We start from the raw sequence: 17,451 nt of genomic DNA, 5'->3' as shown, positions 1-17,451 counted from the left end.
TCACCCTTTAAACCTCTCTCCCCATCCCAGTTGGGTTCATCCTAATGGAGTGATGGCAAAGAACATTTTTCGTTAGCAAATGGAAAATAAAATACAACAAAGGTATTATTTTGAAGACCTGCCCAAAACTGGCTGTAGAAACTTCTAAGGCCCCCGCACTCAGGCAGCTTTCCCAGCACTGGAAGGGATCAGCACCACCATGGAGAGACACAGGGAAGCTGTAACTGCGTACCACGTGCCCTCTATGGAAATGGTGACAACAGCCAACTTTGGAAAGTATCTGTGAACACTTCCAGGGTCCAGTTCTGCACAAATTCCACTGGCACAAACGAGGACCAACTCTGCCGATGTGGCAGTATTGTAACTGAGATTCACAGCTTGAAATCAAACTTTGGCAGAGCGCTGGTCTAAATCCGGCATAAATCAGCCTCTCTATTCTTGCCTATGCTTTGGCACATGCTGAGGCAGAGTTGCTGTTACCCCTTCAGCTGGAGTTTGGGCCCAAGGCATTTCTTCCTGAGCACTGCCACCCTCAGCACATGTAAAGCCTCGGTGCAAGAAAGCCACAGCTTGAAAAGAAATGCTCCAACGCACTTAAAACCCAAGAGAAACCAGGATTTTTTTTTTTTTTTTTTTTTTTTTTTTTTTTTTTATCCATGAAGTTCTTTTCAGCATGAGCCATACCCTGTTGTACCAGGTACCACACAGATGCTCTGATGAAGGACTGTATAGACAGGGGAGGGTGCTGAGTCAGATGCCAGCTGTGCTCCTCGCAAGCCTTACTGCCCAATCTGGGGTCACAGCGCAGGCTCACAGCACCAGCCTGCAGCTTGGAAGACCGTCTCCCCTCCCTCTCACCACAGCACTTTCTCTCCTGCTGCAAAGGGCCACCACTGCATCCAGCACGGCTGCAATGGGGAAGCTGGAAGTGGCTGAAGTCCATGACACCCTCCCAGGAAACGTGGGCTTGCAGAACACAATGGAGCTGTGAGAAAATACTGGTCAGTGTGACAGCATTTACATCTGTACCAGCAGCCTAACCAGCATCAGCTACCTGGTAGGCATCACAGCAGTGGGCCCCACAGATCAGATTTGCAAGAGCCCCCTGGGACAGCTGCTGCCTGGTTACAAGGGGTTTCTTCCACCAAGAGTTGCACAGCATGAAAGCAAAGGCTTTTAATTTTAAATTGAAACAGGCAAGAGCCTGAAGCTGGTGCACAAGCTGAGCAGAAACAGGCATCAGAGCCAGACTGACTTCACATTACAGGACTCCTCCACACGGGTGGCTGTGAGCCATCGCAAGTGAGCTGTGAGGGGTGATCAGGACACGCAAGCCTCTTGGTCCTAAGGACATCTGTCAAGGGAGTTACTGGATGCAGGCGTAGAAAGTTTGTACCGCTGTTCCCCTACAGGAGCACAAGAATGCATCTGAATATCAAAGCTACTTTGCTTTCAGGGACATTTTTAGCACAACACTTCAATTTTCTTACTAGATTCAGTGGTACCAAGACTCTTCACTGGCACCTTCTGTAAGTCATAAATTAGCAATAGCAGTAAAACAAGGCAGCCATTCCCCGGCTGAACCTCATGCCACTAAACACGACAATCACCTCTTAGCCCCTTAAAACAAGCATCCTGTATCATCTCCAAATCAGACCTGACAGCTGCGGAGTACCAGCCCTGCGTTTGGGGTGTAGGCTCCAGGGGGGAGTATGGAAGATGGCCCCCATTATTTCCTGCAGAGGAGACAATTGCCCGTGACTATGGAAGGGGAGGGAGAGGTTTAACTTAATTCAGTAAAGGATTCTCCTTCCAATTGCTTCACGAATACAAGAGCAACACTTGCTCTTGGAACAAAATGTCACCTGCTTTTCAAGTACAAACTAAATGAGCTTTCCTGAGAAAATAATTGCCAACTATTAAAAGGCTACTCTTGGAGCTCGAAAGGGCTGTTAAAACACAAAGAAAGATGTGCCACATTCTTCCTGAATTGATACTTCAAACAAAACCTATTTGTGTTTTTAAATGTGGCACTACAACAATGACTGGTTGTTTACATTTGTAAAGTTTCAGACTGAGAGCCATGCAATCATTTTCTAAGAGCAGCATTTCTTTGTTGTTCGAGGAAATGCTGGAAAAAAACCCCAGGTGATTCAGTTGGTCTCTGCCTTCGTCAGCAGAGGAGTCTCAGCCCATCTCTCGTCAAGCCCACGCTGGAGAATGTCCAGCTTGGGACCAGACCAGGCAACTCTGCTTCTGCCAGGGAGTCATCCCCAGGGAAGAGCCCCCGTTTTCCTAACTTCCACTTTCTTACTCCCCATTGCAGCCTCAAATCTTACACCAAATAGCAACTTACTTTTGGTGTTTTGTTAAAAGCAGATTTTTAACAACTATTTTCTCCATAAGAATCAATTCTTCCACCTCCCACCATTTTGACTTTGAGTGCTACTTGAGATAGGAGCACTTTGAAGGATCAGCTTTGCAACATACACATGCACAGCCAGAATCGCACCAAAAACAGCCGACAACTGCCTCATCACTATTACCCCTATAGTGTCCAAATGCCTCAGGCCCATAACCTTGAAAATTCCCTAGAAGGGACAAACTTGGGGTAGATTTTCTCCATATTGCACTGAACTTATGCTGCTGCACTGTCCTTTTGTTTACTTTAAGTGTCTGATCTTTTCTGTCATCACTGTGTCTTGACAGATGTCTGGAGGTGGCACTTTCAGTGTACTCCTATCTCTCAGGAAGGCAAGGTATTAACGCACAAACCAGTTTTGTCCTTTGCCGTGAAACCTTTGCAGCGTGTGTTAGCATGGAAGACTACATCATTCACTGACACCGCCTACCCCTTGGCCTGAATTGCAACCAGGCACTGTGAAATGCTGCTCTAATTACACTGTCTAGAATGGCTGGGCCTCTGTTCATTAAAAAGAAGTCAAATTACTGAATTCCCTTCTCATCAATCTCTGCTGATCGTTACTCTGATGAGCAGGGCAGCATTAAGTGAGCCTGCTTATGAAAAACAGAACCTGGAAGACGGTCTCACCTAGGACATGACTGCTTTTCCCTTGCAAGTCACAACCTCAAACACACTGGAGATGGAGACTAGCAAAGCAAACACCAGTTGAAGCACACACCCTCACGCCAGAAAGCAAAGGGGAAGACTTCACAAAACAAATGGTGAGAGGAAGGTGCAGCAGCCATCTACTTACTGCAAGGTGTCCAAGGCATAGTTCTGTCTAAAGAGAGGACATCCTTCAAGCTACTGTGGAAAGGCCGCTCTCAGAGACCAAACCTGGCACTGGAAGGTTAGTGCCAGCCAAGGCAGGCTAGTTCGCACCAGCCGCAGCAAGGTGGCAGGAATGGCAGCTTTTCCCCAGTGTGCAAACTGTCTGCGTCCGAATAAGGCAGTGGTGATTCCCAGCGTCTGACGAACCCAGGTAGTTACCACATGCATGCCTTGGCCTCGCAATCCTGCCCGAGAGCTGACCGGAGCCCCGCAGCACCTCAGCAACCATCATTTCTCATCCACATGCTAATCTTCAAAATAACGCCAAACTCCAACTTACCAGTTTCGGTGATGAAGCAGGTATGTATTTTTTAAATCTCAGCAAACATAGCACGTAAGACAAAATTCTATTCTATACTCCTTAAACTATATTTCAAGTACAGTTCTGCAAACTCAAACCAGAAAACAAGATGAAGAGGATCTGGTCTCCAGGCCAGTGATCCAGAGCTAGAAAGCACTATAATTAGAATCAGGACTGAGATTGAAGACCCCAGCTTGTTTGCAAAACTAATTAGCTAAATGTCATTAGAAAGCAATAGAGAATAAGCAAGAGCAGAATTATACTCTACAGCTATCTAAGCAAAGGACAGTTTAATAACTGTACTTAGGATATGTTTTAAAAGAAAAATGAAATGACTTTACGGATTAGATTTCAGCCTGGGCAATATTCATACATCTCCGACTTAGCAAAATGGCTTGGAGAAGAGGGTTTTCATCATAGTAAACACGGCTACTTCACAGCAAGATTTATTAATACATCCAAAAGAAAGAAAGAAAATCATTTTGTCACACTATATACAGATAATACATACAGTGTTTTATACACATATTACATCAGTTTTTACACAAGAAAAATATACATAAAAATGTAAACTTTTGTATACAAAAACCCTTAAACAAATTAAACAAGGACCAGATAACAAAAGGAGACCAATCTATTATCATTTCATTGATTTTTTTTTTTTAATGGTAATACAGTACATTCATTGAGAAGTATGAGGAACATGTGAGCCAACCTTTCCTATTTAAAGGGAAAGTACAAACACGAGCTTTCCTACCCGCCCCTGGAATGCTGTCCGTGAGCCTCCAGCACTAGAAGCAGTAGTGTGAGTTGCTATCGCTGCCGGGGACCCCGTAGGAAGCGACCCTTCTTCTCTGGCATCCCCATGCACTGCACTCTCCGAAAGCGACGCATCCGCAGAAGCAACCTGGACTGGGCTTTTTGTGCGTATTAGCTAGTCTTCCAGCTAATATCATGAGACGGGATGCAGCAATGCAAGTTTGTATGTTCCCTTTAAGCAGTCATTAAGTGGATTTAGCTTGCTGGAGTAAGTTGTTTATTTTTCCCAATGTACGGTATGCTGAACACGTGTCAGGGATGAGAGGGAAGAAGGAAGGGGTGTAAGAGACTGCTAATCCTTGCTACCATGCAGTTACTTCAAAATCAGGTACGTTTGCAAGCTACAATTCACTGGTTCAAAATACTCTGCCTCACCTTTGCTTTCCCACTGCAACTTGTTTACATTTTAAACTCTAGTGGCCAAACAACTGTACGAGGCTCTTTGTTACAAGGCTGTTTCTGATATCAAAGCGTGATCAAGCTACCTTTAAAATGACACCAAACACAAACTTCTCTGAGACAGCCTTAAAGAGTGAGCATTCCCTCTAAGCACTTCAGATTGTCCATTTGCCGCCTTCTCTTTTATTAAATCTAGGATAAAGATATTTAACCTTAACTACAAAAAGGATATTGGTTGAGATTCTGACATCTGTTTTGCTCCACTTGCAGGTAAACATTTTGGGGAATTGGAGAGAAAAAAAAACAAAAACCAAACCCACAACAATAAACCCAAACCCTAAAACCTCAGACATCAAATAAGGGAACTGCGCAATATCTTGGTGAGAAAACAGTTGCAGAAACTCGTGGGAAACAAACAAACGATAGATTCCAATGAAGGCTTCTCACATTAAATAAGTTAAAGACTTGTTACAGATATCTTCAATAAAAACATCCATCCTCCACAAAGTATGTTAAAATGTAACACAATAGTGATGCACTGGTATTTCTCCTGAAAAGGACAGAAGGACATGAAATCTCCTTAGTGATGTCAGTACTATTGAATGTAGGAGGTGAACAATGATTTACAAAAGCTGTGTAAAAGAAAACATGAATCATTAATTATAATTGGACAAAAGGGGGGATGGGGCAGAATGCGATTACCGTATGCCTCAGAAACCCCTGAAGGAAATAAATACTCAGGAACTTGTGTTTCCATTTCTTTCGTATGTCCATCTAAGTGAAGGCGGGAGTAAGGGCTTGTCTGCTTGCTTTTGTTTTTTTGTTTTCTCTTTTTTCTTTTTTTTTTCTTTTTTTTTTTTAAATAACAACCCTTCTAGTAAAAATTCAAGACAATTACAAATGGCTTTAGATAATTAAGAGTCTCCTTTTTAAAATAAAACTTTGATAACACATTTCTCCATTTCTTCTATATAATGCAGCTTCAGTGAAAATATGTCACAAGGGACAGCAATTTGCAAAAAGTGAGAAAAAATTGCCAACCAAGGTTCATAACATATACACATGTATATGCAGGACATCTACACTCTATATACATATTTAATATACGTATGCATGAGTATATATCAGGAGAGAACCAACAGGTACATTCTCCACATACATAAACTGAAACAGCGTAATATATGTGTGCATATAAATATGTATTATACACACACAGTACACAGACATACCCATACACACGCCCAAACATATGTATTATAGAATTTGTTGTGTATGATTGCATGAAAGCTCAGATGGAACAGGACACTGGTTACCTTTTTCTAATAGAAATGCAAGGAAGACAAAATTCCATGGCTGAATTGCGGCCAAGAAAAATCATGCCATATCCATACTGAAAACATGGAATGCAGTACAGCTCTAGGACAGAACTGGAGCAGCATTCTCCATTGAAACTGAAGCCCAAGTTAGCCAGGAGTTTCATCAGTGCTTAAATGTGACTGAGCAGGTTTCTGACAGCTGCTTTCTGCTAAAAGGATATAAAAGCTCCATTTAGTCAGAAAACAGAAAATAAAATACTTAAAACCACAATTTACTTGGATAAGCAAGAGCATTCAATACACAGTTAGATACAAAGTGCTAGCATGTTAATGGTCAACTCTATAGCTCGTTTTAAAATCTGTTTAATGGTAAAATGTAACAAGCTGTGTTTCTCTTGATATGTTTGATGACAACCCCACTGCTCAGAACAGAGCACAGGCCTGCCTTCTGCTTAGCTTACTGCCTGCATTACGGGAAACACAAACCAAACTCCCTTTTTCTCTCTGGGGCTGAAAATTGAAGACAATTGGGGGGCGGCGGCATTTTTCTCGTTTTGAACATTTAGCTCTCAAATACGATGCTGGGTTAACCATTTAATATGCTAGGAAGCTTTGCATCAGGTTCTAAGAAAAGTTTGTGGTCATCTGCAAATCAATCACAGTCGTACTGGAGCACAATTGAATAGCTGGGAAATTCTGCATGTTCAAGCAAGTGCTCAGGGCCCAATTCAGCTGCCACTACAGTCACCAAGACAATTTCCCTACTGCCTAAGCAGAGCTGGATTGGGCCATTAAAGCTGATTGCTGCTAGCAAGAGAAACTGTAGAGATGCAGGGGTAAGGAGGAGCTGGAATGGAGGCAAGGGAGCAGAGAAGCAGAAGAGGTCGGCATTGCAAGAGGCCTAATATAGAATAAACAAAAGCAGAAACGTACCAAGGGAACTCCACTGAGAGGGCTGAGGTAACACAAGTCAATGGTGACCAAGCTCAGATCAGTCACTGACATAATCCAAATCCCTCAAAAGAATTAGAACAACCTTTTTTGGCACAAGTGCTTACCTGTTACACATATGTTACGTGGATAGTCTCTCTCTTTAGCTCACACACTTACTCATGTTACAACTAATGTACATGTGTGTGATACAACGTACATTCCATCTATACATCTGTAGGCATGTATATATAGATTTAGGTTGATTGCATCCATACATATTTATTGTACATCATGAGGGCAAGTCCACATTCAGCAAAGTGCTACCAACATCTCATATACAGATATATCTCTCTGTACAGGTATACACAAAAATGGGTTTATTCTTCCCCATAAAGGCATAAAGATTTATGCTGCTAGCTCCCATTACCACCAAATAAGCAGAAGGAAAGGCCTCTGACAACTTCCACCTCCCTGCCCTTTCACTTGTATGCATATGTGCCAGAAACAAATTGTGGGGACAGGGAAAGGGGAAGAGATGCCTGGGGGGTATCGACACACTGATAGGGAGAGGGATATAAAAACAAATTTTTGAAAATTAAGTTTTGATTTGCAACTGCTTAAAAAAAGCCTTCAAAAAATTCAAATGTCTGTGCAATACTGGAAGCTCTGTTTTTCTCAACAGATTTTTAAAGTCACCAGGATCATCATCATTAAAAGTGATACTGTATGAATAAATAACAATTAGGTTACTTTCTCCAGCCTAAATAGAACAGTATGAAGAGTAAGCCAATCTGTAAGAATGTTTCTGACTTCTCACAATTTCAAGTGAGAACTCCCATAAAGATATCTTCCTTCTCCAATTATGAAAAAAAAAAAAAGTTAAGTGGCCATAATTAAATTCAGAATTTCACAGCACAAGTGAAACTCCTTGGACTGAAAGTATATTTTGTTCTGCAATCCCACAACAGCAGATTTGGGGCAAAATTAATATATGCAAAGGAAGGAAAGAAAAAAAATCTACTTTGAAGACAGTCACTCCACAAACAGTGCCCTTACAACCTAATTTGAAAACACAAGTACACTGATTGACAACATTTTCCAAGTCAGACCATAGGAGATTTGGGTATTAATTTGCAAAGACACAGCAATTCCCATGTCTCCCCATTCCACTGAATGCAAACCTTCCCATCTCGGTTTCTCCTGGAAAACATCACTCATTTCTCCCAGCTCTCCTCCTCCCCTATTTGTTTTATTTAAAGGCTGTCTTTGGGAGCTTGGTATTTTCATGGCATTTTAAACAGGGCTCAATGCAACTCATTTAAAAAACAGTAAAATTGACATGATATCAGAGTTAGCCTTATAACAGAAGATTATGTAGTAGAGAGTTTCAGTTATTTATACAACAGTGAGGACATAACAACCCCCTACTAAATAATCACATTTCTACAATACATTCCATCACCTCTCGACTACTTTTCTCTTTACAAAACTATGACCTACATACAATATACACATTCGTATCGCACATACATCCCCCCCAATGCATATTTTTTGTGTGTATATATAATACATACATGCACACAAGCAGTCTAATTCTATTTATAAGTCACAGTGGGAATTCCTTTGTGAGGAAAGGAGGGAAAAAATTCCTGAATAAGACACTGTAGATTCCTAATGTTCTGACTTTTCAAATTCCAACTCACAGAGCTAACTGGAAATAAATACATTAAAAAAAAGAAAAGGTCTTAGAAACTTGGTTCACAACTTCCAGCTACAGTAGTTGGATTTTTTTAATTTGATCTATTTACCCTGTAACTAAATTTCTAATCATAGGTACAAACCACGGATAAATTATTGCAGAATGTAACACTCAAAATAAAATTTAAAAAGAGTTATAGGAACAGTAATATAAGGGTTAAAAAGAGTTCTATGCTTGTTGATACAGGATACCATTTTATTTTATTTATATATATATATATATCTATATATAGATATAGATATCTGCAAGGTAGCAAAGAATAGCTGTACACCTTGACACGGCAAAGATCCAGTGTAAAAAGGTGCTTCACTAGTTTGTTTTTCCAAAAAAGCTTGTATATAATTTTATAGCTATTAAAAACACATATGCAACATAATTCATTACACTCAATACAGCTTTAGTATAAAACTTATAATTTATGAGGTGATGTTAATAGCATAAATTAATATACCATTTCTCTTAAAATCTACAATAAGTATTCTGAAAGCTCATTGGGGAAGGGTATCTTTAAATAAAAAGTTTAAAGCTGAGCGTGATGAAAAAGATTCTGTATGTTGAACTTGAGATGAGAGCCCCGAGAAGAGAAAGAGTCCCTAAGCCAGACACCATGGACTATAAAACTGAACAAAGATTTCTCCTTCTTGCGCTCTCACTTAGGTGACGCTCTACCTTAAATTATTATTTACTTTTAAAACTATTTTTTTTTTTTTTTTTTTTTTTTGTTAACTGCCCTTATTTCCACAAGGAATCCCTGAGACATACCCAAAACTGTACAGTGAAGGTCATCACTGTTCAGAGAAACTGGTTCAACCCCTTCTGGTATGATGTAGCTATTTTGCATGAGAATTGAACTGTCTATCACTTCAGAATGAATCTATTTGCACCGGAACAAACTACACTGTTTAAGACGCAGGTTGGAGAGTTATTTCAGGGTAAATCTGTCCACTCCAAGGTGGAAGCCAACGCCATTGCAGTTAGCTACGTCAGAGCAATCTGCACCAAAGTTAAAGTTTTCCAGAGGATATCTGGGAATGTTACCTATCCAGAGTTCACCTCTGTGGGCACCGGCTGACGATGACAGAAAGCAGGTAAAACGTTAGCATTACTGGACCAAGTTCAACACGTGTATGTGGTCGATACACGGGTACGCTGGACATCTCACTGTGTGTGTGTTTGGGGACTAGCAAGGGGAAGGAGTAGGAAGAATGCATTTTTCTACATCGAGTAAGTACAGTTTTAAGGTCAAAAGCCCAAGTTTCATCCTGTTCACTTCCAAACCGAATTCTATGAGCCAGAGTAGACTGAAAAGGTGCCAACACTTACTACAAGAAGACAGGAAAAGAAAGCCTTCGCCAACTATTGCTGTCAATCTACAGCTAAGCCCACTTTCTCCTTTCATGCTTCTGCTACCTTATTCCACAGTAGCCAGAGAAGGAGTAAATGAAAGCAGAATAAAACAGGGGAAAGCAAAGAACCCAACAACCATGAGATGTAGCAGAACAGCAAAGGGAAAAAGCTCCTAAAAGAGTCACTACTGTTACTTTTTAAAAAAAGGCTGAAGACATGAGTGAGAAAGTTGTTCCAAGACACATCTTTTGTAACTCCTTCTCCTCCATAAAACTTTTTTTTTCCCCAATAACAGTGATTTTGTCTAGTTTTAAAGACAAAACCAAAACTTTACCTGATAGAGCTAAGGTCTCTCATGACCAGACCTCTCCTAAAGTCCCAGTTTAAGTTTAGTAAACACAAATGAAGATTTTTCCAGCAATACTCCTTACTTTTATTTGGGCTTGTGGGTACTAAAAAGAATAATTTAAATTTTTCTTCACTTTTTACTGATGCACTTCTCAAAAGAAGAGGAGATTGTGAGAAGGTAAACTCTTGTTAAAAATGCCTCCACATTCACTGCTAGCCTGTGCAACTCCCATGATCAATGTTGTACCCTCAGCATCTAGTTCGTGACATATCAGCATGTTGTGAAACATCATCTTACTCACTAATCTGAGAAATACTTTGATCTATTGCACTATCATTCTAGCATCCAAAAATGTATGCTATGAATTGCAGGAATCTCTCCTTCTTTTCATTTTACAGTCAGATTTGCCCAGGACCACCAAAGACTTACCAGTTGGCATTACTTACATTGGATAAATATCTGAGAATGGGAGAATAAAGGAAAGAGTGATGAAAAATGTAGAGAGAAAGGAAATAAAGGAGGTACGTGAAACAGCCCACAACACCTTATCATGAAATGTGACCCAGAAGATCAGCAAGATTGTGACCAGAAGATCAGAAAGACCTAAAGATCTGGTCAACACATTAACCCAAACCTATTCCTTCTGTTAATATTTCCACCACCACCGGACCTTGCAACAGGCCTGCACAGGAGACTCCTTCATATGTAATGGTAAAAATACAAAAGCAAAAGTAAACAACCCACCAGGGAACCTACCCAGACACCCACACAAACACCTCACTGCAGACGATCACTGCAGGTAAGTTTTCTATTGTTTGTCTGCTGAAAGCATCTCCTACCACCTTCCCTGGACCCTACTACTCTTGAAAGATTCAACTGCAGGTAGCTGGCTCTTCTAAAAAATTTTCCCTCCTCCCTGCCCAAAGGCTCATACTGTTGGAGAATTCACCAGTGGACTCAGCTCACCGCAGCACAGAGACAGAGAGAAATACCCCTGGAGCCTTGCCCATACCTAAGTGAAATGCAGCAGCCACAACGCTGCAGGAGCTCGGGGAGGAGCTAGAACCCAGAAGCAGACTAACAACACCTGTATGTAACCACCAGGGCCAGCTTCTCAGGTAAGACCACCTGTCCGCTGTTTATTGTACTCCTTCATGAGAGTCTTCTTTCCTGGCAAGCAGATGCAATCCCAGACTGCATTTACATGCAGTTACAGCAAAATGAAGCTTCAAATTGAATTTCGCTACTGGTTTGCAGGTTCAATCCTAGGCCCTTTGCCTTGGCCATGCCCCTGAAGCCAGTGGCATCACACTGTGCCTAACAGCTCACAAGAGAACTTCCCAATTTTTCAATACCCATCTCCCTCAAAAATAAAATTTAAAAAAAATGTTTTAAAAAGCGCCACTTCCCTTGGCTTCTCTTTGCTATTATGGATGACTCTCCTCTAACATTTTTCTCCTTGCATTTGTACTTCCAATACCATCTCTGATTTTTGCCTAGCAGGTGATAAGCTTCTCGGGGCGTTCCAATGCTTTGCAAATGAGAACTGCAAATCCTCATTTCACTAACCTGCTGAATGAAGTAGGAAATCTAGCTGTTGCTATCTTCTCCGCAGTGCCTCAGGCAGACCTGCAACCGTGCTACCTCTCAGCATTATCGATTTAAAGCCCTTATGCCCAACTATAAAGAGAGGCATGTTACTAACAAGAAGGGAACTAAGCAAGAACCTGGAGGAACTGGAAGACAGGAGGAGACAAAAGGCGCCATCTTTTCCATATTCTTGCATCATACATACATCTTCTTATATTATAGTAATTATGAGGCCAAAGAACAAATCAACCTTGAGATATTTAAGTGCATATGGCTCCTCTCAAAGTTGGCAGAAAGTCTTCCCAAGTGAAAGGAAACATCAAAGCATGTCTTACAGAATGCCTTACCCACAATGCCAGCACAAGGCTGCTCCTGATGAGCCTCTGTACACTGTCAAGAGTTCGTCTTGTGTTAAGTACTTTTGTACAAAGACTAATTGAGGTGCTATTATTACCAAAAACAAAGTTACTGGTATTCTATTCTAAGTCTAATTTTTTTTTGCAAGTCTTTAAAACTCAAGTCTTGTGTAAAGAAATTAACATTTAGGTTCAACTAGCTTTATTTCATTTGTTAACATGTAAAGGGCACGACAGGTATCGACCATCTCAAATCAATGGACTGAAATTGCTACACTGGCTCTTTGGCGAAAGGGTGATAGAGTGCTAATTGCTATACGAGGAGATGATACTCAAAAACCTTTGCGAGAGAGCATGGATTCTACTTGGGAACAACATAAATAACAGCCTCGAGGACTACCTTAACCAGACCTGCAGTATTTCCCAGAAGAAGAGGTGTGAAACATCTCTGGCTGCACATACCTCTCAGACTGGATCTCTCACATCCAACAGTAAGACACCAATTCACTGAAGTCAACAGGTTGTGTGGGTGTAGAAGCCCACCTGGAATGATCCACCTTGTAAAGCTAAGACCAAGACCCGTAACTGCTTGGTAGACTGTAACCATGAAATCGGCGGCAGTGAAAGAACAGGAGGTGAACCAGGAAAAGGCAAGAGTGGTGGCCCATTTCAGAACTCTGTGTCAGACAGGACAGAGGGATTCCTATTTCAAATGTATACAAACTGAAGTTTATTTTTAAAAGTGCAGCTTTATTGCAAACTTAGTTTGCTCATTGAAAAATGTTACGTAGTCACTTTTCAGGGAAGAGTCATCAAGGGATATACAAAGATTGAAGTTTAAGTGGGGGAAGAGAGTTGATATCCTAGGCTACCTTAAAGGAATGCAGGTACATAACAACCATTGATTTCACATGGGAATTATGGACCTGCATAGCTTTGACAGGTTTTGAAATTCCCTGTCTAAATCAATGCTGAGATTAGGAGCTGGGTTCTGTTCTGAGTTAGAACAGTACAAACTCACAGTGACCTTAGACTAAAAAGCTCCTCTGTAATTTATACCAACACAACCAAGCAGAACTTGGCTCTCAGTTCCTCTCTTCCCTTCCCCTCTGGCATTTGCTAAGAAAGAGAAATGTGATGTGGGGCAAACATACTCTGCAGTAGCCACAGCTTCATTAAAAAGTTTGATGGGCACAAGAATGATTTCAAGACCAAAGTCCTGAAACCAATTTATAGAAATTAACATCCTCTAAAATGACATGAATACACGAGCAGATTAAAGAATTAACCATTTGGTATACTAGTTCTCCACTCTTTTTCAGCCAGTCATCCAAACACATTGAAGAAGGTATACGGACACAACGAAAATCATTTGCAAATCAAACAGTTGTCTCCTCAACAAAGTATGGGGAACATAATACAAAAATAAATAAATGCCTTGTCAGATTTGCCTCATTTCACAATACCACTGGGCATTCCTCAATCAGCAGGACAATCACAAGCAGGATTTCATAGGCTTCAATTCAACTTTTTACATGATTTAAAAACATTTAAATGTTACAAACATATTTAAATCACCACTTAAAAATATTCGGCTTATATTATTAAGATCTATTTTACCAAGTATGAAATAAGGACTTCGTAACAACAGAAGCATGAAAATAATTTTTGTTTCCTCCACCCACATACACTTGCAATTTCAGAAAAGGACATATGCATCATCCATACTCCTTTATATTTAAGGAGGACAAATCTTTCAAGAAAAGAGGGATAGTATGACTGCTACGATAGTAAGAAGACACAAGACCTATCCCATTTAAATTCTGTTCCTTAGCAAGATGGAAGGAGAGGTTTGGGTCAGAGATTTTGGTGTGGGCCTGACTGCTAACAAAATCAATTTCTATAGCAACTAAACATCGTTCAATGATCCCTTGCTCAAACAATTTATTAGGCCTCCCTATTACATGTGCTTGGTATCTCTTAATTTCCTGAATTAGACTAGAATACATGCAGGTAGGACATTTTACTGTAAGGTAGAATGAAATCTGTCTTCTGCAGTAAGAGACTGAAATGTGGGATTTTCTATTCTCTCTCATGTGCATCTCAGAAACAAACCAAGAAGAGTAGAGACTTGTTATAACAAGTAGGAGCTACTTTTACAGTCAAAGTCAGAGTACAGTAGCAAGTTTGAGCCCTATAAAGTCACAAGCAAATTCCTTTTTTCCCTTCCTGATAAAGAGATGCAAGTAAACACCACAGAATTTCTGCTGCTGTTCTCTCTTGGATTAAAAAAAAACATTAAAAAAAAATCTAAAAGCTAGCAGACTCCTTTTTCAAGAACTGAAATTACTACTGAAGAGTCTGAATACTATCTTTAGCAGGGGGGCAGTAAAAGCAAAACTGTCCTGCAGACAGAAGGAATTCTTAACTCTCTCTTTTGCTTTAGCGATTTCTCTTTTGGTTAGCCATGACTGCTGATAGGTACCTGCTAGTTTTTTACATACATTCAGCTTCCCATAAAGAGCATCAAACCCTACAAGTGTCAAAAAAACTGTATGGCTCCTGGGGGAGGGGGGGGAACTATCCAAAAAAGTAGCTAGACATAATTTGAGAAATGTGTCCATTTGAAACTTACCAAAGGGTCTGACCTAGACTTGTGTGGATGGGCAGAATACCAATCAAATTCTTCCAGTTTCAGCTGGGAAATACCTGTCAGCCTGTCAGGCAAGGAGTTCTGGACAAAGCCACACTTGAAAAGGCAAATCATCAATGCTGCAAGGCCACAGTAATTCAGCAAGGGAGGGAATTTCTGCACGGGAATCTTCACTAATTCAGAATCTATTTCAATCCTTCTGTTTTTCTTTCCTTTTTTTTTTCCTGGGCTAACTTCGTATCAGCCTTCAGATTTCTGGGCAACCAGTCAACTGATCCCCTTGCTGCTCAATGAATTAAAAATCATCGTAATAGAGAAACAAAAATCAGCATGCAGTAAGAACAGTGACTAGTTCTGGAAGGGGACAACTCCCACTTCTTCACCAAAAGAAGAAAAGGAACTGCTGCTCCTGCACCCCAAACACACACACGCACACTGAGGAGGTCAAGAGACTATTTTAAGAAACTGCCAAACTCATCCTTGAACCACGATCTTGATTTAGGACTTCAGTGCACCATTCTCAAATCAATGTGTGCAGCCAAGTTTTCCATGCCGGATGCTACCTTCGGGAAAAAAGTAAATAAAAAAAATAATAAAAAAAAAAAAAAATCAAGAGACTTCTGCCCACTGGAAAACTTTCTACCAGATGCTAATGGGATGGCAAGCACTGATCCGAACCCTAGGAAACAGTAACATGCATCAGTAATCTGAGGTATCTTCCCATTTCTAGGTCTTACTGCTAAGGTCAATTACATCCAGTAACTGTGCTGTATCCTTAAGGAATTACTGGGGAACGGTGAACCTGCCTGCAATAAATGAGCACCGGTGCATAACAAGCACATGTGAACGCTACAGCAAGGTTCACAGAGGGCTAACCCTGGTCAGTACTGAAGCAGGGGTTTTCTTCTCAACCCCCTCTTAAAAAAAAGGGAAGGGAGGACAGAAAAAAAATAAAGAAAAAGGAAAAAAGGAAAGATAGAAAACACAGGTCCCCCATCTACCTGCACAGAGCCAGGCAGACAAGCTCAGCTGGAGGTGGTGAAGGGCGCGGATGCATTATTGGTACTGGTAGCGGTGGCACCGGTCACTGCGAAGCCCGTGGGAGGAGCTATGGAGCTGTGGCTGGGCTGCAGGTCCTTGGGGATGCCACTGTGGGAGCTCAGCTGGTGCCCAAAGGCTGCGCTGAACTGAGGGAGCTGTTGTTTAGGGGAGGTGGAGGCCATGAGTTCAGCGGAGGCAGGACCCATGCCACTAAAACTGGTCTGCGGTAACCCCGGAAGCACACTGGAGCTGTTGGGGGTCACAGTGGCGAAGGCAGGCTGTGTGGTCTCTGAGTGCGAGGTGGTAGGTGGTGTGGACAGGGAGGTGGACAGGAGGTGTCCATCTGCACCAAGAAGGTTGCTAAACGGAGAGGGGTCCCCAAGATTGACAGGAAGATTTCCCCAGTGAGTTCTGGGGTTGACTACCCCGCTAAGTGGCACATCCAGCTGAGTTGGGAGCAAGTGCTGTGCCATCATGGGCATCTCTGCTGAGAAGGTAGCTGCCAAGTTATCACCAGAAAAGGATGTGGTGTGAGGGGATGTGATATGGTCACTGTAGGGAGACGGCACATGCTCACTATCATAATGGCTTCCATGGGGTGAGGAGTGTGAATGGTCACTGCTGTATTGCTGTCGTGAGGTGATCAGGTCATCTGCCTTGCTCAGCAGCTGGGCAGGGTGGGGCCTCTGGGAGGCATGGCTGCCATCATGAAGTCCATGAAACTGTCCTGGGAAGGCTCTCTCCCCAAGGCCACTCTGGTTTATCAGAGTGGCAGAAGTAAGGCTGACGTTGGCTGGGGCTGAGAATTGCCCCTGGATCTGCCCTGCCAGGGGCGTAGGTGGGTTGGACAAGGTAGCAGAACGGAGCAAGTTCTCATCCAGCTCCAGACCGGAGAAATTATCATGTACTATACGCCCATTCAACAGCTCCCCCAGATCCGTGTTAACCTCTCGACTCAAGGACTGCATTCCTGGAGCTCCAGCACCTGTAGAGAACACCCCTATCCCTCTATCTGACAGCTCCTGAACTGGCACACCATCTGTCTGTGTAAGTACTCCAATGGTACTCAGGCACTCAAGAGAAGTTACAGCCTGCAGGGCCCGTTCCAGTTCTTCAGCCTCTTCTGTAGTCGGAAGGAGATCTCCATTTTTACCTGCAGAAACAGGGACACCAGAAGTTAGTGTACTCCCCTCAGGTGAGCCTGGCACTGGCACTCTAAGGATGCAGATGTACAGACAGTTCAGTACAGAGCTGCACTGTATGATAACCTTCCAGAATGGCTTGTGGCACACA

General features: G+C 41.8%; 1 protein-coding gene across 4 annotated transcripts in view; it reads right to left on the bottom strand.

The window, feature by feature from the left end:
- Positions 1-5,447: 5,447 nt before the first annotated feature.
- The window catches only part of INO80D (INO80 complex subunit D), a 44,021-nt gene continuing 32,017 nt past the window's right edge, over positions 5,448-17,451 (bottom strand). For 3 of the 4 annotated variants that reach the window (XM_010565277.1, XM_010565268.1, XM_010565286.1), the window contains one exon: positions 5,448-17,311. In XM_010565277.1, coding sequence (XP_010563579.1) covers positions 16,143-17,311 — 1,169 coding nt within the window. In that variant the 3' untranslated portion in view covers positions 5,448-16,142. The remainder of the gene's footprint in view (positions 17,312-17,451) is intronic. The other variant, XM_010565295.1, reaches the window with a different exon arrangement.

The sequence above is a fragment of the Haliaeetus leucocephalus genome, unplaced genomic scaffold (assembly GCF_000737465.1).
Source record: "Haliaeetus leucocephalus isolate CR32 unplaced genomic scaffold, Haliaeetus_leucocephalus-4.0 Scaffold1, whole genome shotgun sequence".
Lineage (NCBI taxonomy): Eukaryota > Metazoa > Chordata > Aves > Accipitriformes > Accipitridae > Haliaeetus > Haliaeetus leucocephalus.
The sequence above is the reverse complement of the archived record's forward strand: the minus strand, read 5'-3'. Positions and strand labels throughout refer to the sequence as shown.